This window comes from Acinonyx jubatus, chromosome D2, assembly GCF_027475565.1.
Source record: "Acinonyx jubatus isolate Ajub_Pintada_27869175 chromosome D2, VMU_Ajub_asm_v1.0, whole genome shotgun sequence".
NCBI classification, from domain to species: Eukaryota; Metazoa; Chordata; class Mammalia; order Carnivora; family Felidae; genus Acinonyx; species Acinonyx jubatus.
In genome coordinates this window covers 54,142,978-54,166,437 of record NC_069393.1, presented here as the reverse complement: position 1 = coordinate 54,166,437, position 23,460 = coordinate 54,142,978, and the positions used below count along the sequence as shown (strand labels likewise).

Here is a 23,460-nt window from a genome sequence, read left to right as displayed (position 1 = left end):
CTGTGATGCAGGGTCATTTTTAGCCCAAAGACAGAGGTTCCATCTAATCGAGGACGGTCTTCTCGGGAGGACCAGATGAGGAAACTTTGGGGTATATTTGGAATTTTGTGGGTCCTATCAGGGAAGGGTCATAAGGAACCATGTTTTTTAAAACACTCAGATTGGTCTTAATGCAAAATGACTTAAATGCCAAACCGCTCATGCGACTGTCTTGTCCTGCACGTGGAGTGTCAGGGTTTTAGGACCCTTCTGTCTTTTGCAGTCATCAGCACTGAAAGGTGCTCATTGTTCTTTGCACTCTGCCAGCCAGTCTCCGGGAAAATACTCCTCTGCTGTAATCCAGACCTCCTGGAGAAGACGATCTTTGTCAACATTGCTTAGCTAGTGCTCCTCTCCCCCTTAAACTCTTGAAACACTTCCACTGCTCTACGACGGAAATCTCACCGAGCCCTGCCATGCTCACCCAATCCGTCCCCTTACTCTTTCTGTCTTTTGTCGTTGTTTCTGTTGTTGTTGTTAAGACATCTTATTCATTCATTCATTCATTCATTCATTCCCAGTATGGTTAACACACAGTGTTATATTAGTTTGAGGAGTACACAATAGTGGTTCTACACATTACTCGATGCTCATCGTGATAAATGTACTCTTAATGCCCCTCACCTATATTACCCACCCCCAGTTTGTTCTCTATATTTAAGATTCTGGGTTTTTTTTTGTTTGTGTCTTTTTTTCTTTATTTCTTTTGTTTCTGAAACTCCACCTGTGTAACTCACTGTGTCTTCCTCCTTCTGAGGTCACTCCCCTGGTTTATGTTGCTTCAGGCACACAGACCTCCTTCCAGGCTGTGCCTGCTTCAGCCCTGGGGCTTTGCATATGCTGTTCCCACTCCCTGGGACCATCTTCTCCTCTTTCACGTGCACCCTAAGGGTCACCTCTCAGGGCCATCTAGAACAACTGTTTACCAGTCACTCCGATCACTTCGTCTTCTCCTCTCCTAGGGGGTCTCTCTTGTTCCAATTGGGGTCTGTCTGCCCTTGCTGGAACATACATTCCTCAAGAGTTGGGGCCTCATTTGTCTTTATCACCAAGGCCCAGAACCATACCCAGAAAACCCCTCGACATACAGGAGCTGTCAAAAAGATTTGTTGAATCATGATGAATGCATTCATTTAAGTGACCAAATGTCTTGGTCATAATTGTGTTGTTTCGTTGGCTTGGGACTCCAGCTCTCTCAGTGTTTTAAAGAAGCAAACTCTTAACAAAGAACTCATACAAGATATAAAGCAGTCCATGTCAGCGGCTTCCTCCAGCTCTAGGAAGGTCCCCACTCAACACACGAGAGCAGAAGGGGGGTAAGTTCAAACTCCCCACCAGGCAGCTCATTGACCAGGGAGTGTGTTCACTGCGGTCCCTCGAACACAGAGCAGGCTCCAGCACCGTCACACGGGCATCCTCGGTGTTGATGCTGGTGGGGTGCTGACCCCATCGTTGCTGGAACAGTGGTCAACACCGAAGCCTGCAGCAGGGGAGGGTGCGGCCAGCCTCGGCCTGTGTAACCCATTGTTTGTAAAGAGCCACTGGCCGCAGAAGCCACCAAGCTCTCAAGCCAGCCGTGGGTTCTTTGCTGAGGAACGAGCCTGGAAAGTAAGAGAGAACATGAAAACAAGGAGGGAGGCTGACCCGGGCCATACACCGTGACCATGAAGCAGGACGCCATCTCCCCGACGGGCGGGCGGAGGACTCGGCTACTCCCCTGGCCATACAAGGCTTGGCCAGAGCTCTCACGGGGCCACACCCCTTGTGTCACCCTTGCCCTCCCAGCTGGGTGCTCTACAGATGTGAGACACAAGCCAGTAACACCAGCAAGAAAGGAGCTTGCCGAGGGCGGCATCTGGAGAAGGTTCTCGGGAGGCTGTCAGAAATGGTGAGTAAGGCTAGCATCTTTTCTCACCCTGCCTTCCTTCCTCACTATAAAAAACAACTCCCAGGCATTTAAAGCTCACATCTCGTACTGCAAACGTGACTCTACTCTGGGTGCTGTGACTTCAAGGGACTTGGTGTTTTATTATTTTCCTATAAGCAAAATACTAATCATTAAATCAATTCTCCTCTAATATTTGCTGATCTCATCTTTCATTTTAATATTAACATTTTGCCTTTAACCCCCCCCCCCAAACACACACACACACACACACACACACACACACACACACATAACAAGGGCGCAAAGCACATGTTTCAGCTAAATTCATTTCCCAGTTGAAGCAGGGGGTGTGATCCCCACCCTTCTCACTTGCTCAGTCCGCCTTCCGTTACGTGATCTGCAACATAGATACTGGCGAGTTGCATTGGAAGTGTTCTGATTTTCTTACTGACTTGTGACACATATTTGGGCGTGACTCAATCAAAAGAAGTTTGCTAAGTTAGAAGAGGCTTCTGTGGCTCCTTTGTTAAAGAGGTTATTAGAAGGAGATGAATTCTGGCTTTGGAGTTAGGAAGATCCGTGATCTAACCAGACCCAGACCACTTGCCAGCAACCAATCTTGGTCTCGGTCCCCACACTCACCACGTAGGGACGATGGCCTTCCCCTTATGGGGCGCTTATGCATGCGGTGTCTGACACACAGTGTCCCCTCAATAACAGTGAGTAATTATCCTGTCTCTCCCTCCTTCCCCTCACAAATGGCAAACTCATAATGAGTGACACTTGACCAGTGAGCTCCTAATGTGCCTTCATCTGAAAATATTGTATGCTGCTTAGACCAGCAATAAGTGTATTGTGGCAAATCCCTGTACTTGGAATGTTGCTAATCTATGCATGCAATTCCATCCAGTAGGAACTTCCCAAGTGGCTTCCCTGTGCCCTGCTCCATGCTGGCCAGGCCTTAAAGAACGTGACACTGCGTGACTCCCCCCACCCCTACACACCTAGAGTATTTTACAGTTTGGAAGGAGCAGTTACAGATGTTGTTTCCTTTGGGCTTATCCTGCGAGATGAGCAGGGCGAGTTAACATTATCCTTCTTTTAAGGATGCAAAAACTGAGCCTGGGAGAATAGAGTTGCTGGGAGGAAGTGGAGACCAGAGAGTCTGAGTCACTTTTCCAAGGTCACACAGTTACTAAGTGGCTGCGTCTGGACTGGAATCCAGATCAGGAGACTCCAAGCCTCAGCCCACCCAGCTGCCTCTCTGAAGGGTACTGTGTCAGATTCTCCCCCCACCCCACCCCAAATGTATGTGATGTTTTTCTTTCCACGAGGGCACTGTACTGTGTCTCTACAAAATATGAATGTCTTTCTGGAATTGGCCAAAATCTTCGTCATCCAGATATTGATAAACAGCACATGCAATGGCCCACTTGCTGCCTCCCCCTTTTGCTTCCCCCCAAAGGAAGCTTTGTCTTGGGCCTGCTGACATCAGTACCCAGTATTCACTGATGAGATAAGGCTCTGGGCAGCTGTGTTCAATACCGTGACCACCAAGAGTCCTTGCAGCATCTCTGGGCTTGGTTGGTATTGGCCTGAAGGGCAGTGGTTAGGAGCCTTGAGCAAGAAGACCCCGACCTAAGGTGGCCCAGATATTCCTCTTGCTCTAACATTGTCCCAGAAGAGTGTCTATCTTGGTCTCGGTAAAGAGCAGCCTGAAAGAGTGGCATTGGCTAGCCCAAACTGCGGTGACAGAGCATGGGGAGAGGGAGGAGGAAGGAGCCGCTAGAGGGTCTGGGCAGGCTCACGACTCGGCGCCTCAGTGAGCTCACAGTCTTTCGATATGGCTCCACATTTGGGGGAGAGGTGAGGTTGGGTGCTGAGTGAGGGGGTGTGCAGAGGGTTTACCCTCTCCTCTGTTGTCCTGAGTAGCTGCACTTCAGCCCGGAACCTGTGCCTGAGACTCAGCACAAACTAAAGCCTTGTCTTTCTCAGGTTCTGCCTCCTGGGAACGGGGTTAAGGAGCAGGTGTTCCTGTTGGAGCATGACCCTTGTGGGTCTTACTTCCTACCCCCAACAGAAAGTACCAAATGCTTTTAAACTCACACAATTCCCTTGGGGCGCTTGGGTGGCTCAGTCAGTTGAGCATCTGACTCTTGATTTCAGCTCAGGTCATGATCCCAGGGTCTTGGGATCAAGCCCCACCTTGGGCTTTGGGCTGGGCATGGAGCCTACTTGAGATTTTCTCTCTCTCCCTGTGCGCCTTTCCTCTGCTCTCTGTCTCTCTCAAGTAAAAAAATAAAAACTCACACAATTCCCTCCCTAAAAGGAGTTCTGGGGAAAAACAATTTTCAATACTTTGCTGAATTTTTAGTACTGTCTTTGCTGCCCTCTGGGTTGGGACCCCTCAGCCAATCACTGGCTGGCCCCTTAATCTGACCTTGGCTGGGGATCTGAGGAGGGGAGAGGGGGGTGAGGTTGACTTGATATTGAGGGAGGAACTCCCGATCCCAGCCTCCTCTGCTCCCTTTCTGTCTTTGGAGACCGAGATTGGGAGCAGAAATTGGGAGGTGACTGAGCCTGTGGAATTAGTAAGTTTCCTTGTGACCCACCAGGGTGAGTGACAGTTGGTAGGGGGTCTGGAGCCTGACTGACCATTCCTGGAGCCTTAATATTTCCTTCTGTCCTCCAGAGTTTCTCACTGAACTTCACACTGCCGACCAACACGGTAAGTGCAGTGGGCCCCGGGCACCAGGCAAGTCAGCACATCTGACTGGGGGTGGGGAGGGGGGCAGAGCACATCACACAGAGCTCACGCCAGGGGATAAGTGGCTGGTTGTCAAAGGACTTATGAATAGTTGGGGGGGGATGCCACTGAGACAAATGTTTTCAATTATAAAAATTATAAATACTTTTTTTTTAAAGAGAGAGAGTGTGAGCAGGGGAGAGGGGCAGAGGAAGACAGAGAGAGAGAGGGAGAAACAGAGAGACAGAGAGAGACAGAGAATCTTAAGCAGGCTCCACACTCAGCACAGAGCCTGATGCAGGGCTCGATCCCACGACTCTGGGATCATGGCCTGAGCTCAAATCAGGAGTTGGGTGCTCAACCGACTGAGCCACCCGGGCACCCCTAAATAAACATTTTAAAAGGAAAATAGAAAAAAAATCAAAACACCTAAATTCCCATCAGCGGAAAACCTTGGTGCTTCTCCTTCTAGTCCTGTTTGACTTTACATATATTTTGACTTTTGTTGTCTCTGTACCACACATGATTTTATACAGATTCTGTGATTAAAATTTTCCATCAGCCTTTATAACCGTAACTGAGGATAGTCACATGGTATTCCTTCAAGTGAATTATCTCTTTAATCGGTTAACCACAATTAGGAATAATTTTGTCATAAAAATTGTTATAGCTAAATCCTTGTCTGCATTTCCTTAGTGTATGTTCTAGAAGGGGCATTGTTGGGGCGACAAGAATGAACAGTTTATGGCTCTCGAGTCTGGCCTGTAGTTGCAAGTCAAACGGAGATTGTCGGTTGATGATGGCGTATAGTCTCAGCCCATAGCCGCTCTTCTGTCTTCTGTCCTCCTGTTGTGTGGAGATAACGCAGCCAGGGTTGTTTTCTGACCAGTGGTGCTGCTATGATAGAGCTAGGCACTTTCCCGGCCCAGATTTTTAGTGGGTTTAGCTGTGCCAAACTTTTCTGATAAGTTACATGGTGACTCAAAGAGAATAAACTGCATTTACCTGATTGGAGGATGCCTAAGCCAGGGTTCATTTTTAAAAAAAAAAATTTTGTTTAATGTTTATTTATTTTTGAGAGAGAGAGAGACAGAGCACGAGTGAGGGAGGGGCAGAGAGAGGGGTAGACAGTTCATTTTTTTTTTTAATGTTTATTCATTTTTGAGACAGAGAGAGAGCATGAATGGGGGAGGGTCAGAGAGAGAGGGAGACACAGAATCTGAAATAGGCTCCAGGCTCCGAGCTGTCAGCACAGAGCCCCACCTGGGGCTTGAACTCATGAACTGTAAGACCGTGACCTGAGCTGAAGTTGGTCGTGTGACCTACTGAGCCATCCAGGTGCCCCGGCCAGTGTTCGTTTTTACTGTAACTTGGGGGCACAGCCCGGAAAGCAGTGGAAAGGTGCCACCTTGTGACTCACGGCCTGCCTTCTGGTGCCCGCTCCCGGCCGCCCTGGATCTCTGTACCTCACCTCCCCGGGCACCCACCCTGCCCTCCTGGCAGAGGCCTGACTTGCTCTGCTCCCTGCTTCAGCCTCTGCCTGTTGTCCTCACACAAACGTCCTATTCCTTCTTCACCTGTCAAAACCTTGTAATGTGGTCACCGCTGGAACATTCCCCCAGCTGCTTTTTCCCCCAGAGAAATCAGCAGGTGTATAGAGACCCCAGGTTCTGTCTAATCCTGGCTTGGCTTAGCCTATGAAGGTAACTCAGAGAAGCAAGAAGCCATTGCTCAGGGCAGCGGGGGTGAGTGGGGGGTAGGGCGGATGCCTTTATGATGCTAGTCGTCACCTTTTGTAGTACTTTCTTTGTTAGCAGCCCATTTCTCTGAGGACTGTCCCCTCCTCCTATGTAGGGCAAATGACCATCCCGGTTAGTCTGGGGCTGTCTGGTTTCAGCACGGACGTCCTACATCCTGGGCAAGTTCTCCAGGTGGTTGGTCATCCTACCCAGCAGTTATATTCTCCTGCATGACCTCCCCTTGTGGTGTGAATGACCCGGAGTGCCGGTGCCCCGGGAGGTAGGGGAGAGGTACACCTGGCTCATCAGAGCCTGTCTGCAGGGGGTTTGGAACAGGGCACACACGCAAGTCGGTCTCTGCTGAACAGCACTGGACGGTCAAGTACAAACACTGGGTTGGGGTGCTGCATTTGGTCATGGAAGGCAGTGTAGCACCACGGTTAAGGGCATGGACCCTGGAGGCAGAGCACCTGGCACCCGCCACTTAGGGCTGTGTGACCTCACACAAGTGGCTTCACTTCTCTGTGCGTCACTCCTCTCATCTGTAAACGGGGAGTCATTATTGTCCTTCTTCACGAGCTGTTGTGAAGAATAAATGAGCCAATACAGGAGAAGTACTTGAACAGGCACTTAGTAAGTTCTCCCTAATTGTGAGCGGGCACAATTAGCAGAGCAGAAAAACCCATCTGGAGACAGAAAGAAGGAAGCAAACAGGCAGAGAGGAGTGCATGTGAAAGGTTAGGATGCCCAGGAGAGATGGAGAGATGGAGAGATGGAGAGATGGAGAGATCCCACAAGGGGTGGCTCCAGTCCCCAGAGAAGCCAGATGCCCGCTGGCCTTTGGCTCCACGCGGCATCCCGGCATCTTTAGAGGTAACTCTTTTTTTTTTCTTTTTGCCAAAGCCAGCCCAAGTGAATTTCTAAAATCTAAAGACAGAACATCTTACCTGAAACAATATTGGACTCTTCCACCACTCTGAGAAACAGAACACTTTTGGCAGATAGCAGCATTAAAGTGGTACTGAGGGGCGGGGCCGGAGGGGGGGGGGAGTCTGTGTTTAGGTAAAAGTGTAACCATTTAAGTATAAATCCCCCCTCTGATGGGAGCTCTTTGAGAAAGAGACCTGGGCTTGGAATTCAAACACCCAAGTGAGATTCGATTTATGGTTACCCCTGGAACCTTGGGAAAGACCCATCACTTCTCTAAGATCTATTTCATTTTCTGCAAGATAGAGACAGTAAGTAAAAGCCCAGGCCCCAGGGACTCCAGCGTGCTCACTGAGGTTGATGATGAAGTAAATGACAGGTCTGACCAGAACTTTGCCAAGTTCAAGGGAAAGACAAAAGCATACACTTCTGGTGCTCACTGGACCCTCATAATAGCCCTAGAGGTAGGTACTAACATTCTTATTTTGTAGATGAAGAAATGAGGCCCCTTCCCCTGAGTTGAGAAATCACCATTTAACTCTGGACACGTGTGAGCCAGGGACGTATGCTTTTAACCTCACAGGGCACAACTTAGTGTAGTTTACGCCGGTTAGTGGCTAACGTGGAACTCTGTCCCTTGAGATTTATTGATCTGGGCAAGACTCTCACCTGAAATATCTCATAAATGGATGAAATCTGGTTCCCCCACTTGAGTGGAGCTATGAACTGGTCACATGTATTCACAGAGATTCACAACTTCAGCTATCCCCCAAAGCTATTTGCGTTGTTGCATATTTGAAAACAGGTAAGGCTTCCTTAAAGAAACTTGCGTCCACCAGTATTAATATTTGTTTCCTTTCTAGCAATGGGCACAAGTGGTCCAAAGCCTGATGGAAAGCCTGTGGGGGCTAGGGACAGAAGAAAGCTTTTTTGAGTTGTAAAATGCTTTATTGCACATCCACAGGGTGAATAAGAAAGACACCACCAGAATTTCTGAATTCTCTCTCCTTATAGCCAAATTTCATTCCTTCTTACCTAGAAAGCAACCAAGAAAGGTTCTATTTGGCAGTTATTGCCATATGTTATTTTCAATAGAAAGTTTAGCAAAGGGGTAAACTTTAGGCATGATCGCTTAACCTTTGATGGACTGTCTTGTATGATGTGCAGATTTTGTTTCCTTAAGATGTGTGTTCTTTTTTCACACAGACTTCCTCCCCAGTTGTAACAGGTGGGAAAGAAGCAGTAAGTATATCCCTAAATTATGGAGCCTTGGTTTGGTCACTTACAAGAAGGAAATAATAATGTTCCAGCCATTTCCTACCTTTGTTTTAAAGATTAAAGTTCGATACGTCACCAAGCACAGAAAGCAGCTCAACAATTATCCTTATGACCAACTCAGCTTAAAAATGAAGGAGAGCATGCAAAAGTCACAGACAGATTTCACGAAGTGTTAAGTGGGAAAAGCTGGACACGAAAGAGTACATACGTTTCATGTGCATCTAGATGATGCGGGCAAACAGAAGCAAAACTAACGTATGGTGATGGATTTCAGGATAGTGGTTACACATGCTGGGAGTATGGAGCAGCTTCAGGGCTTCCGGCAATGTTTTGTGTTTTCATCTGGGTGCTGGTTACCTGTGTGAGATCATCATGTGAAAAGTCATCCAGCTATATATTTATGATTTATATAGTTTCCTATATGTACGTTATATATGAGAGCTGAGCGTTTATAGGGATTCTGCAGATCATCTTTGATATTTCCAGATAATCTATAAATCTGAAAACTTATGTGGATACAAGGATGGCTGTTTCCACTCAGACTGAAGCAAAATGGACATTTGAAAATTAATTGCTTAATGCATATACTGTAAATGAATTTAAAACTTCACGTCCGAATGATGTGGAATATAACTTTTCACTTTTTGCCACATTGATAGGTTAAACTAGTATCTAATAGCTGTTTTGAATTGTTTCTCAGCTTTTGCTATGTTGATGAGACAGAATGGCCTGTTCATATCCTTTGCCCATTTTCCTACCTGATTTTCACCCCTTTTTCCATTGGTTTAAACCGTGTAAATTAAGTCCACGAGTCATTTGTCATGGATGTTGCAAACATTTTTTCACAGTATTTTATTACCCATTGATTTCGTATATGACACTGAGAGGCCATGTCGGGGGTTGCTTTGTTTTATTTTTAATCAATGGAACTTTCCCTTTATTCTTGGAGGAACTGACTCTGCCCTTCTCTCTTTTGCCAGGACTGTGGGCCTTCTCTTGGGTTAGCAGCCGGCATCCCGTCCCTGGTGGCCGCAGCCCTGCTGGTGGCTTTACTGTTTATACTGATTCGCCGAAGAAGCAGCAGCAAGGAGTCCACCGAGGTGATCAGCAGCTTCTTTGGTTCTAGATGTTGTAGCAGGAATCAGTATTTCAGTGAACTGGCTTCGGGCTGAGGGTGTCAGAATCCAAATCTGTGTTCTGGGGACACGATGGTGAACGTTCCTGTCCCTCCATTTCTATCGCAGACTGAAGATAGTACGCTCCAGGCAGAGCTGATGTGTCACACAACCTTCGCTTCAGGAAATCTGTGGCAACAAGCATGGTGTCTGGGGTGGCAAAAAGTGGCAGTGGAGGGGGATGTGTGTTGCCATGGCAAACGCACGTCTGTACTGTGGGTGTGTTCTCTAAAGTCGAGAACCAAAAGGGCGCGGGCTTCATAAAGAGAGTGGAAATAATCTCAGGGAAGATAGGAGGTGAACAGGTGCCGACATGTCTATGGTGAGGACATGTCCACAGGCATGCGGCTCTGTTGCCCTTTGCCCTTTTTCTACATCTGAGCACACATCAGTCACAAGGGAATCTACCAACTCCACCCCTCCAAATGCCGGATTGCTCTGGAGACCGTGCTCAGAAGTCAAAGGCCCCCCCAGACCACTATCCAAAAAGCTTCCGTGGTTATACTACAACGGTGTCGTGTGGACTCTGGGTTCTAATTCCATCCTCTATTTATGAACAGTCCTGGTTGTTCTCATATTAATAAACGTTAACATGAGATAGACAATCGAGGCTCTACCCCGGGCTCTGGCACTTTATGAGTTATATGATCCTGAACAAGAGCCTCCACATTTTCTGTGCCTTGGTTCACTCTACTCCAAAATAGGGGTCAGAAAAACTGCCCTCCCTATTTTAAGAGGTAGGCAAAGTTGTCAAGATGCACTAGGATTATGGTTGTAAAGATGTGTTGACAAGCTGTAAACTTTAAACATATTAAGACATATTATGGTTGTTGGTGGTGTTGTTAATATTTAAATCATAGCTTCTCCAATGCACTTTAAAATCATCTAGGAGGCTACAAAAATACCAATCACCAAAACCGATTAAATTAGCACCTCTGGACAATAGAGCTACGGCATGGAGAATTTTAAATATATACTAAGGTAAAGAGAATGGTATAATGAACTCAATTATCAAAACGTGGTCAATCTTGTTTGACCTCTGCTCCCACCCACTTCTCTCCACTGTCAACCTGGGATTCTTTTCGAAGTAACTTACAATGATATTTCTCATTTATGGAATTTTTGAGGGGGTGGTTATTATCTGTTGCTTACTTTGTTTTGTTTTTAAAGCTTTCTGATGATTCTTATGTGCATGCAGGTTTAAGAACCATTGGTTTTAATCATGGTCATGGGCGAATGCTGGGATCCTTCATTTATTCTTTCCTTTTAAATGTATTTTTACCAACTTAGGAGAGTGAGAGGCCATGTGAAATTTCAGAAATCTATGACAATCCCAAGATTGCTGAGGTAAGAACTCTTTAAAATCACTGTAGATCATTGATACAGTAAGCAAGCTAAGGGTTTTTAAGCCATCCACGTACAGGAGAAGTACCGTGTGAGCACGTGTGGAAAAGAGGTGGCCCAGGGAAGCTCAGGCACAAAGGAGGTTCTCACTGTGTGTTTATTGGCTGGACAGGAATTCAGGGTTGATTGAATATTAGAAAGCCAATTTAGGGACACCTGGGTGGCTCAGTTAGGCGTCTGACTCTTGATCTCAGCTCAGGTCATGATCTCACAGTTTGTGACATCGAGCCCTGCGTCGGGCACTGCGCTGACAGCAAGGAGCCTGCGTGGGATTCTCTCTCTCTCTCTCTCTCTCTCTCTCTTTCTCGCTCTCTTAGCCCCTCCCCCGCTCATGCTCACACACTCTCTCAAAACAAATAAACTTTAAAAAAAGAAAATGAGTATTATTTATTTCACTGACAAATTAAAAGAGAAAAATTGTGTGACCATCTCAACAGAAGACAGTCCAAATAAATTAAACAGCCATTTGTGATGTGAACTCTTAGCCAACTGAAACTAGAATAGGAACTTCTTAACCTGAAAGAAGACATCTTTTTACAAATTTACAGCAAACACCATATCTAAAGGTTAAATATTAATGAATTCTCTTTAAGATTGGAAACAAAACAAGGATGATCTATTCAATACTGAATTCTATTCAGTACTGTACTTTAGGTCCTAGTCAATGCAGTAGGATAAGAAAAAGAAGTAGAGAGGCGCCTGAGTGGCTCAGTCGGTGGAGCGTCCGGCTTCGGCTCAGGTCGTGATCTCGTGGTTCATGAGTTCGAGCCCACGTCGGGCTCTGGTGCTGACAGCTTGGAGCCTGGAGCCTGCTTCGGATTCTGTGTCCCCCTTTCTCTTGCCCCACCCCGGCTCGTGCTCTCTCTCTTTCAAAAATGAATAAACATTAAAAAAAAAAAGAAGTAGAAATTAACTTGAGAGGGGGAGATTCTTTCACAACGTGTACATATATCGAATAATTACATCATACTCCTTAAACATCTTACAATTTTGTTTGTCAACTGTATCTCAGTAAATACTAAAAAAGAAATAGAATAAGGAAGAAAAAGAAGTAGAAATTGTAAGACTGGAAAAGAATAAACAGAATGTCATTATTTCCAGATGATACGATCATCTACATAGAAAAGCCAAAATATCTACAGATAAATTGTTAGAATTAAGGAAAGCCTTTAACAAGTTGCCTGGATATGAGATCAATATACAAAAGCAATTTGCATTTCTAAAAATCATTAACAACCAATGGAAAAAGTAATTTTTAAAAATGCCATTTTGTAGAGGTATTAAAAATATGTAGACTGCTAAGGAATAAATCTAACAAAAACTGGAACCCCTTTATGGGGAATAATAAAACTTCAGTAAAAGGTATTAAATAGGACCTAAATAATGGGAGTTACATACCATGCTTCTGGGTAGAAAGACTCAAGAGGTAAAGATGTCAAACAACCTCAAATCAATCTGTACGATAAATATGGATTCCAATATAAATCCCGACAGATTTTTTTACAGGGAACTCAAGAAAAGCCTACTGAAATCTGTATGGAAGAAGGCAGGGAAAAATTTTTAAATAGCAAAGAATGGACAGAATGAAGAGAAAACAAATAGGAAGATGGTACATTTAAACTCAACCACATCAGTGAGTTCACTAAATGTAAATGGTATAGGGACACCTGGGTGGCTCAGTTGGTTGACTCTTGATTTTGTCCCGGGTCATGGTCCCAGGGTCTTGAGATCAAGCCCTTCATTGGGCTCTACACTGAGCATGGAGCCTGCTTGAGATTCTCTGCCGCCCCCCTCTCTCCCTCCCTCCCTCTACCCCTCTCCCCCGCTTACACTCTCTTCCTCTCTCTCTCTCTCTAAAAAAAAAAAGATCTGCAAAATATTTTTAAAAATGTAAATAGTCTAAATATCCCAATTAAAAGGCAGGGATATAAAAATCAAAATTCACATCAGATTGAATATAAAAACAAGATCCAACCAAATACTGGCTGGAAAAACTCAATTTAAATATAAAGACACTAATAAATTAAAGGTGAAAGGAATGAAAAAGAAATACCATGCTAACATGAAACAAAAGAGAGTGGAGTGGCCAGAAAAAAACCTGCCAAGGCACTAAACTTGGCAATTATAGGCCTCTCCTCATTTGTTTTCTGTCTCTCAAGGATCACATCCTTTCTTGCCTGATGTCCAGCGTCTTGAAAACTTGTTTTAAATGTTTTTTCGGACTTCTGGTTGTTCAGGTGGGAGGCTAAATCTGGTTGCTGTTTGGCCAGAAGCAGAGGTCTTTCTTTGCTCTATTTTTGAAAACCCTGTTTGTTTTCTCAAGAATCCTAGGAGGTCACCCACACATGAGAAGAATATTACGGGAGCAGAAGAAGCCCACATATATGTGAGGACTGTAGCAGGAAGTGAGGAACCCATGCATGACACTTACCGTCCTACTGTCGAAACGGAGAGAAGACGGGGATTGTGGTGGCTTATGCCCAGACTGAGTCTGGAATGACGCATTTCAGTCAAGGAGAAGATATGGAGCTGGAACAGAGCTGAAAACCCATGGATTTTTGCTCGGAATGCGGAGAGATGCCAAGCTGCTTCTTAACCTATCTAAATTTCATGTGTAGATCTGGAAAACTGTCAGGTTGGTTTGTCTCTGTAGGTGACAGAGCTAAAGTTTCATCCAACACTCGGATCTTGTTGTTTAATAAGCAGTGAAGCACCAAGTGAGGTCCAGAAGGAGCCCTTTGATCCTATTCCTGACCTATGCTTTTCTTTTCTTTATGATTTTGGGGAAGGGACTTGATTTCTGTGTGTTTTGCCTTATCTTTTTTCACATCTCTTTTCTCAAAAAAAAAAAAAAAATCATCAGACCTGGCTTCTGTGGGAAGGTTGGCCAAGGTCAGCATGGTGCAAGTTGGGATATAAATAAAACTTAAATTGGATTATAAGGGGAAGCAGTTTCTTATTTCTGAACATCTCAAGGTAGAAATCCTGTGGAGCCATATGTTCCCTGACTACAGGGGTAGCACATGCTCCCATTTGTGTCTGTGCTCAAAGAATATTTAAGGAAGGCAATTCTGCAGTAGACTCTCTCTCCCTCTGTGTGTGTGTGTGTGTGTGTGTGTGTGTGTGTGTGTGTTGAGGGCAAATAGGGTGGAGTGAAGGCAAAGGTCGTTCCAGGAGATTAGAAATGAGGGCCATATCCATTTTGTGAGAATGGAGAGAAAGGCTCACGTTCTTGGACTTGTGTGGGGAAAAACTCACTGGCAGGAAGAGAGGGCAAGAGGACTCTGGATGAACACAGGACCAAAGGGATGGGCTAAGTAGCAATTTGCTTGCCATCTGAGGAAAGCCTGAAGACACACCAGCTGGCTCAGGCCAGGACTTCAACATTGCTTCTGTGATGGAGCTTCCAGGAGTCCTGGTTCTGCCATGCGGGGCCATTGCTGGTGAACAGGCAGGGTCTCCTAATGGGAGAGCCTAAGTCCACGGCATCTCAGGATCCATCCACCAATTCCACTCTGATATGTTGTGGAGACATTTCTTTCTCACCCTAGGGCCTCTGATTGCTCAGAAACATGACCCTCTTCTTCAAATAACTAAGAACAGGTTCTACAAACCCAGTTACTGCCAATGTCAACACGTGCTTTCAAAGCTGCCTCCCTTACCTGGGGAGTGTCCCAAGATGAAAAGACCAACAAAAAGTATCTCCCTGAGAGGAAAAGGGCCCCTAAGATCCAGAGAGAGACTCAGAGATAGAAAATAGGGGATATATTCCTTTGACGTTTAAGAAGTTGTACTTCTGAATGAAAGCAGTGGGAATACATCTCGTGTGTGGCCTTGTGCTGGGTGCCCAGGGAAGCAGCTCCATGGCTGAGAGAAGGAGCAGACAATGGCTTGAGCAAAGTGAGTTAGTACCCCCTCCTCCAGAAGGGACCCAGAACCCCCTCCAGAATCTTCTCTCCTCAAGATAAATCTTAAACTCTTCACTCTTTCATTTTGTCACATTTTTGTTTAGAATATTTTATAGTGTTTGAGTGAAAAAGAAGACTCCACCGTCTTGATTCCTCCTATTTTTATTGCAAATATATAGTATTTCAGCTACACTATGGGCTTTGATGAGCTATGCTGGAAATGAGCCACCAATTACAACAACATTTCTATGGAAAAATGCATTGTGAAATCTAAGCAACAGTCATACAAACGGCCTATTAGACCCTAACCCATTGCCAAGTGGCGGTGCCTTATCATGTTTCCAAAACTATTTCTAAAAGCAATCTGCATTTCAATAAGGCTTAAAGAATCTCATATTTTCTTAAGGCATCTTTACTATAATATGAAGCAGAATTTATTTAACCCGAAAAAAAAAAACTGAAAAAAAGTTGACAACTTTTTCTAGGCATTTCTTTCCCATGGTTCAATGTAATCCAATCCCAGATGTGCAAAAATTTCTTCTTCACTTTCTGCTTTGAGAAATATTTTCTGAAAGCATAAAAAGAAATATGTGCATTCAGATATTTTTAAACATCTCGATCCTGACATAGGGAAAGTTTTACTTTGTAAATTGTCTTGGCAGAGTGGGTTATTACCAAAACATAATTCCCTGCTTCTGAGTATAAAAAATCATCTGAGCTGACTTCTTTTTTTTTTTTTTTAAATATTGACTGGCTTCTGTAATTTTATTATTTTCCTGCCCCCAAAACATGGTATCTGATAAATTACCAAAATTACAACGGCCTTACATATTTAGCTAAAGGCATTTGGTATTTTTCCAATGGGTCTGTAGTTCTTAACCACAATTCTTCATCAGAACCACCTAAAGGAACTTAACAACAACAAAACCCAAAAAACTTGGAAGCCTGAATGACACCCCAGTTCAATGGAATCAGAATCTCAGGAGAGGTCCTGTCACCAGTCTTTGTAAAGGCTCTGGGTAAGTCTCATGGGCAGCCAGAATTATGTACTCCTGCTCCAAGTAACGAGAGGCAATTATAGGATACTTGTATATGTTGGGTTCTCCTTCTGACCTTCCTCACCTGCCCGCCTCCACCCCCACCCCAGGCTCCCACTCCATGATCTCTTTTAGACCAAGCACCACTTCTCCCTCATCCCCTTCTTGCCTATAGCACAGTGTTGGACCCTTAAGACACACTCAGTTATGTTAAACTATTTAGTATGTGTTAATTTGTAAGCATTCCTACGCTGTGTTATGTGACTCTGCCTCCACTCACATGCTTGACATCTATGGCCCTTCCCTCTGACAGCAGTACCTTGATTTTCCTTTGAGAAACCACCCTTCCCTAAGCTCAGTCTGTGAGGATCAGGTGGGGCTAATTCCATCTCCAAGGAGGGCCACACGATCAAAGCCTGGCCAATCAGAGCCATGAGGGATGGGCACATGACCCAGGCCTGGCCAATGAACACCAACTAGGACTCTTGCTAGAACTATCAGGAAAGAGGCTCTTCTCTGTTAAGTTGGACGGATGGGAATCATGGGAAAACCATGCCTGAGGTTGAAACCAACACTGAGGAAAACCTGCAATCAGCACCTGGATACAGACATACCTGAAATCAGCATTACCCCCAGATGCTTCAGTATATAAGCCAAGTATACTTTTTTTGCTCTGCCACCTTGGACTGGGTTTCTGACGCCTGTAACTGAGACAGCTCTAATCAAATACAGCGCATTTAGGCTGTGAGCTCTTAGAGGGTAAAGATAACTTCTGGTTATTTTATGTCTTATTCCCCTCAGAGCTTAGTCTAATGTCCTTGACCCCTGGGAGAACAGCAGACCTTGGCATGTAGATTTAACAGATGAATATTTAACTCTTCATAATTCATGCAGTAATTTATCCTTTTGCCGAGGCATGAATTTGGATCCTGATCAGTGCCAAGTGCAGCACACCAAGTGAGTTACACAGCTGGTGAGGGAGCCTCACTGATTGCTCATCTACATCTCAGGGAAGTTCTGTGGCTCTTCCTCTTGCAGTATGCTCTCATTAATGACCCAAGTGGTCACTCAAAATGCAACTGCCCACGCATTTAAGGGGTACTTGAGCGGTATTTGTGATTTGGGGAATCCTTGGTTTTCTTTGGACTTATTCACTCCAAATACCAAAGATATATCAAACACAATTAATGTTCACGCTGGACTGGTTCTAAAGACCCAACAAGCTCATCATCTTTGAGCCCAAAGCCCTTGAGGTATATTCTGGGCCAGGTGGGGACCGTGCTCCCATCAGGATCTTTCCAGCTGCCCTCAACTGTGATCTGTGGGAACAGGACACTCAGGGCAAACATCAGTTCAGGAAAAGTGCTCAGGGAGCCAGCCATAGGGATGAGGATCAGAGCAGCCCACCTTGGGGAGACAACTCTACCTTGGTCTTGTCGTATAAAGCATGGTTATCCAGGATCATCTTCCGCTCATGCGTGGCATACCGCCGGAGGTCTCTCTCAAACTGCTGGACGAGATATAATTAAAATAAATTACTATTAAGTTTAGAATGTCTTCAGTATTACGCGTTTAAAGATATCTAAGTCCCTATAATGAAACACCTATTTACCTCCAGTGAACGTTCTGAAAGCAATTTTCTCTCCGAGGGCAAAGCTCTGTGACGGCACATTAGAATGCAAGCTCCTTGAAAACAGGAGCCTGGCTGGCTTGGTTCATAACCATATCCCCTTCTCTAATAGTGCCTGGCACACAGAAGACGGACAGCAAGTGTTTGTTGGGTGAATAAATAAATGCTGTGAGGATTGTGTCCAGGATAATACCTGGTCCCAAAGCAAATGCTGGATAAATAATAGTTTTTTTATTTGGAGTATCATTATGCCAAAAGAAGCTGAGGAGTCAAGAGACCCAAACTCCAGCCTGGATTTTGTCCCTATTTGTGCCTCTTCTGGCAAGCCACCCCGTTTCTCTGAATCTTGACTGGTCAGACAGGAGGATGAAGAAAGTCCGTACATAGGAAGTAGGGTCCCTTCTGGCTCTAACAGCCTCTTGGATGAGAGTCTGTAAAACGGTTTGAGCCACCTGTCCCAGAATAGCATGTCCTATGATCGAGGGTGGGCTCTGAGGCTGCAGGGGGTGAAAACTGAAGGCTTAGAGGACAGTGAATAAAGCTGCTGTTGAGTTTAAGCACAGATCTAGAAACGTTGATCTTTCCTCGTGAGATGCGGAGGAAAGTATGGGATAATCGCGCCCTCTAGCGGCGAGGAGCCGTTTCCTAGTTTCGGAAAGCCGGCTGAGGCTGGGACCCCTCCCACCACGGCCCGCTGTGTAAGAAAACAGGCTCTCCAAACAGAAGCTTTATTAATGTGGCAGAGGGGGAGCCAGGGTTGTGGACAAATCGGGATGTAGCAGGTTCTGGGTGCAGTGGCTGCTGGACTGAAAATATGGGAGTGTCGCTTGGCACTATGCCTCCTGCCAGCCCTGGGACATTCTCTTCCCACCCCACTCCCCAGCACTTAGAGCCATGGCTGCTTCCAGGGTGTTGGGAAAGGCTGGAGAGGATGGGGATGAGGGGGGCAGTGAGAGGCTGCCCTTGGCTCCCCAGCTCTATGTGGTGAAAGATATATTCCTGGACTCCTCTGCTGAAACCTGAGAACGTTTCCCCATAGACTGCAAGAAATGATAATGATGTCTTTTATTTGGAGAGTAACAATGTTTACTCAAGTATTTATTGAGCACCTACTGTGTGCCGTGTGTGTCCTGTGTGCTTGGGATACAACAGTGAACATGTCTGCCCTGGTGGGGCTTGCCTTCGAGCAGGGGACACAGACAAGGCACAATAATGGAATAAATAAACCGGACGGTATGAGGAAAGGTAACTGTTGTGTACAGAGCAGGCCTCATTGAGAAGGTAGGGGTTTGAGCAAGGAATTGGACCCGGTGTCAGCCAAGCGGACTCTGGGGGGAGAGCCGTCCAGGCAGACGAACAGCTAGCACACAGCCTTAGCATGGAGCGAGCCTGGCCTGTTTAGGGAGAGAGCCATAGAAGAGGAGTTCAGAGGGATAAGGGGGTGGGAAGATCGAGCAGGGTCTCATGAGCCACGGCAGGACCCCACGTTTACTCTGAGCTCAATGGCGGAGTCTCTGCAAGGTTTTGAGCTGCAGAGGGACCTGATCTGACTTATGTTATAGGGGGATCGCTCAGCTGTACCAGGCGAGGCCAGAAACAGGCAACGACATCCTTCTTAATATTTACGTAGAGCTCACCTTGTGCAGGCACTGGGCTCACTTCTTGCTTTATATTAATTTTTTGATCTGCTCTCTTACCGCTGACATTTAACAGCTTCTGGAAGACTCTAAAAGACTCTTTAATTACCTCAAAGAAAACAGTTTTTTTTTATTAGACTTTTAAAAATGTTTATATTTTTTTAATTTTTAAATTTTTTTGATGTTTATTTTTGGGGGTGGGGGAAGCACGACTGGGGGAGGAGCAGAGAGAGAGAGACAGACAGAATCCGAAGCAGGCTCCAGGCTCTGAGCTGTCAGCACAGAGCCCGATGCGGGCCTTGAACCCACGAACTGTGAGATCATGACCTGAGCCAAAGCCAAATGCTTAACTGACTGAGCCACCCGGGCACCCCTCAAGGAGAACAGTTTTATGTACATAGTTGGACTCAAAGTTGTGCTGGGATGAGGGCATTGTCTCATTTGATGCTCATTACAATCCTGTGAGGCAGGGCTGTTGTTAGTCCATTTTTCAGATGAAGAAAGGATGCCCAGAGAGCCTAAGTCATTCACCCGAGGCCACACAACCTATGATAGAGCTCAGGCACTTTACCCAAGACAGTTTAAAAGCCTTCTGCTTTAAACCCTCTTTAGTTTCTCATAATGACCCTGTGAAATAGGCATGGCAAGGATGATGTCTTATGTTTCAAATGAAGGAAGCCGAACACTGGGCAGGGGCATTGGTACTACAGTCTGACTGTATCATCGGTCACAATCGACCTCAGAAGTTGGCCAACGGCTGCTGCATACAGTTGTGCAAGTTGTGCACTGCGGAACTCTAGAGGGCACCATTCCCTATAGGGGAATGTAGGCCCCAAATTGAGGTGAGATTAAGAGATGACTTGAGGGGCGCCTGGGTGGCGCAGTCGGTTGAGCCTCCGATTTCAGCCAGGTCACGATCTTGCGGTCCGTGAGTTTGAGCCCCGCGTCAGGCTCTGGGCTGATGGCTCAGAGCCTGGAGCCTGTTTCCGGTTCTGTGTCTCCCTCTCTCTCTGCCCCTCCCCCGTTCATGCTCTGTCTCTCTCTGTCCCAAAAATAAAAAAAAAATAAACGTTGAAAGAAAAAAAAAAATTTAAAAAAGAGATGACTTGAATTGTCTTGAGAACACTTCCCGGGCCCTGAAATATTTGGGTAAAAAAGTGAAGTCGAATTTTTCACCTACAAAACTTTAGACTAAATCTAATCCTGGTCACCCACCAACAGGTATCCCCCTGGAGACAAAACACACCATATTCAGTGGTTGCATAAGTAGGGCGTAAAGATAGTCACACAAGTAGCTACCACATGCTGAGCACGCAGCCTCTCCTTTAACCCAAATGGCAACAATAAGAGGTGGGCACCACTATTATCCACAATAGAGATGGGGCGGTGGGGGCTCAAAGAGGTGAACTAGTTTAAAGTCAGTCAGCAAAACGCTGAGTGTTCTATCAGCGCCTGCAGAACCCATAGAAGCAATTTCCAAGAACTCCGAGAGAAGAGACCAAAATGTGCTGAAAACAGGAGCGCCTGGGTGGCTCAGTCGGTTAAGCATCTGACTTCAGCTCAGGTCACGATCTCGCGGTCTGTGAGTTCGAGCCCCGCGTCGGGTTCTAGGCTGATGGCTCAGAGCCTGGAGCCTGCTTCCGATTCTGTGTCTCCCTCTCTCTCTGCCCCTCCCCCATTCATGCTCTGTCTCTCTCTGTCTCAAAAATAAATAAGCGTTAAAAAAAAATTAAAAAAATAAATAAAATGTGCTGAAAACATGCCTGTCTTCAAACAAAATGGGTAAAAGGCCACCGTTTCTGCCAGTGATGCCTAACTGGCCTGATCTTGTATAACTTCGGACTTGTTTTTGGAACTCTCCCCTGTCTCATCAGGCTCTGCGCTCCCAAAGATTCTCGTCTGTCAAACAAGCTGCGTTTATGATAGATTGTTTCATCAGGTTTTCCAACTTTTATGAATGAAAAATGTCAGCCAACATTTTTTGATGAGGGTGAGGAATTCTAGGGCCGAGACCCTCTGCTGAAATAGTTGCAGCCTCAAGCAAAGACACCAGACATTTAACTCGAGGTTGAGGACAACTAATTCATGTCCTGTCGTTCATCCATATAAAACCCTCTAAAGAGTCAAGTAACAGCTAAAGGCTCAAGCAACAGCTAGCTGCCTGGGGACGCTGATGAAAGCGGGGAGCGCATACTACACCGGGGGTGGTGGGGGGAAGCTCCTGCTAATGAGATTCGAATCCTGGGCACCCTCGCTGCGAATGTAACTGGAGGGGAGGGAGAACCACCTCTTGGCCAGCACCCATCACATGCTGGCGTGGCACTGGGGGCTTTGCCGGCTTCATCTCACCCACCCCTGCAGCCCAGGGAGGTGACAGAGTCCTTGCCCTCACTTCCTTGGTGGGAAAGCTAAGTCTTCAAGGGCATAGGGAGCTCTGAGACCCCCAGCCAATGAGACGCAGAGCAGAGGCCCATGACAGGTCCCGGAAAAGCCAAACCTGTGTCCTCAGCCACCTTGCTGCTTTCTCTGCTTCAGTGGTCCTCCCTTTCCAGCTACATCCGAAATGCCAGCCTGAAATACCTGCCGGGCTTTTTTTCGAAAGCAGATTGCTGGGCTCCACCCCCGGAGTTTCTGATTCAGGAGGTCTTGGGGGGGGTGGGTGGAGAGTTTGCGTGTCTAACCTGCCCCCAGGTGATCTGATGCTGCCAGCCTGGGACCAACACTGAGAATAACAACTGCTCTAAATTAATCTGTGTCACTGACCTCGTGCAGGTAGAATGCCCAGATTTGGAGGTTTCTGGGCACTCCTCCCTGTCTCCCTGGTCCCACTGCCATTGTCTCTCTCCTGGGCCCCGGTGGACCCAGCCTACTTCTTTTGGATCTGTGGAGCACTTACCCGCGAGCCAGTCCAGCCCAGCAGGGCAAAGGCACGGCGCTCGTAGGGGCACATGACCAGGTCCACACGGATGGCCTTCCAGGTCTTCCCTTCCTGCTGGCTACACTTGCCACTGTCCACTCTCTGATGGTGCAATTTTAAAATCAGAAAGCACTTTTGAAAATGATCTAAAGCATCCACCTTCCTGCTAGGCAACTTGAGCTTTTCAAATGTCGACTCCACAAGGTCGTAGTATAAAAGTAATTCCTGAAAGCAAACAGAAAGACATCAGGAAGAGTCCCCAGTGGACAGGGTCTGAAATTTGATACTGGGCTGTTAATGACTGCTCTTAGCAGAAGCTTTACAGATTTGAGCAGAAGGTGGGCATGTTGTGCCCTTGCCATGCAAGCCCACCTGGTAACCCTGGGAGAGGAAGCCAGGAAGTGGGTGTATTAGCCTATGTAGCAGAGGGACTTAGCAGTTAGAGAGGCCAAGGCCACTTCATGGCAAAGCTGCCCGAGAATCCCGCTCCTTACTTCCGAATCACAAGTCAGGGCTCAGAAACTTGCCTCACCGCTTTGAGAACAAACCAATCATGAACAAAAGCCCTGCTGTTTTTATGCAGTTGCTCTGAGTCAGTGTCCCTCTATATTATATAGATGACCTGGTTTATTTGGCCCGAAGGGTTGTGGCCGGAGGCTCAGCCCTGCTTTTGGGCAGGACGAGTCACTACCTCTAGGTTGCATTTTAAGATTGTCACTGGGTCCGCCTTGGGGACTGGGATACAGTTAGTGACACATATCTCCCCCAGTGATGCTGAGTCAGAACGAGAAGAAGAGATTCGAAGATGTGCTCAGCGACCCTCCAATTTGTCTGCTCCGTGGGAACTCCTCACAGCACAGGGCAGATGTGGGACAGGGAGAGAAAGAAACGTGTAATCAACTGCTAAATCTTGAGTGACAACTAACAAAGCAAAAAACCTCACAATAATTCAGTCATAGCTCTGCGGGTAGGTGATCTGTTATCAGACATTCCTCAGGTCAGCCGGTCTCCAACTTTATCATCAGAAGCATTTGGAAAGTTTGTCACAGCAGTTTGTGGGGGCCTCTCCCCAGAGTGATTCAGTGGAAGGAGAAAGGGTGAGGATTTGCATTTCTAGCAAGTTCCCGGGAGATGC

The 23,460-nt window shown here is 46.2% G+C and overlaps 2 protein-coding genes across 3 annotated transcripts in view; one reads left to right on the top strand and one right to left on the bottom strand.

Annotated features, from left to right (window-relative positions):
- The first annotated feature begins 1,226 nt into the window (after window positions 1-1,226).
- OPALIN (oligodendrocytic myelin paranodal and inner loop protein) lies at window positions 1,227-14,132 on the top strand. Of its 2 annotated transcripts, XM_015083017.3 has the most exons (6): window positions 1,234-1,927; window positions 4,620-4,655; window positions 8,546-8,581; window positions 9,598-9,717; window positions 11,083-11,139; window positions 13,520-14,132. In XM_015083017.3, the coding sequence occupies exons 1-6, from the start codon at window positions 1,925-1,927 to the stop codon at window positions 13,694-13,696; spliced, it is 429 nt and encodes a 142-aa protein (XP_014938503.1). In that variant the 5' UTR covers window positions 1,234-1,924; the 3' UTR covers window positions 13,697-14,132. The 2 variants fall into 2 exon arrangements, with proteins under 2 accessions (XP_026918532.1, XP_014938503.1); XM_027062731.2 differs by lacking the exons at window positions 4,620-4,655; window positions 8,546-8,581 and having other exon boundaries at window positions 1,227-1,927.
- Window positions 14,133-15,250: 1,118 nt separating this feature from the next.
- DNTT (DNA nucleotidylexotransferase) overlaps window positions 15,251-23,460 on the bottom strand; it is a 30,878-nt gene continuing 22,668 nt past the window's right edge. Inside the window, exons 9-11 of the mRNA XM_027062729.2 lie at window positions 22,305-22,550; window positions 17,568-17,651; window positions 15,251-15,672 (exon numbers count right to left, since the gene is read on the bottom strand). Coding sequence (XP_026918530.2) covers window positions 15,586-15,672; window positions 17,568-17,651; window positions 22,305-22,550 — 417 coding nt within the window. The 3' untranslated portion in view covers window positions 15,251-15,585. The remainder of the gene's footprint in view (window positions 15,673-17,567; window positions 17,652-22,304; window positions 22,551-23,460) is intronic.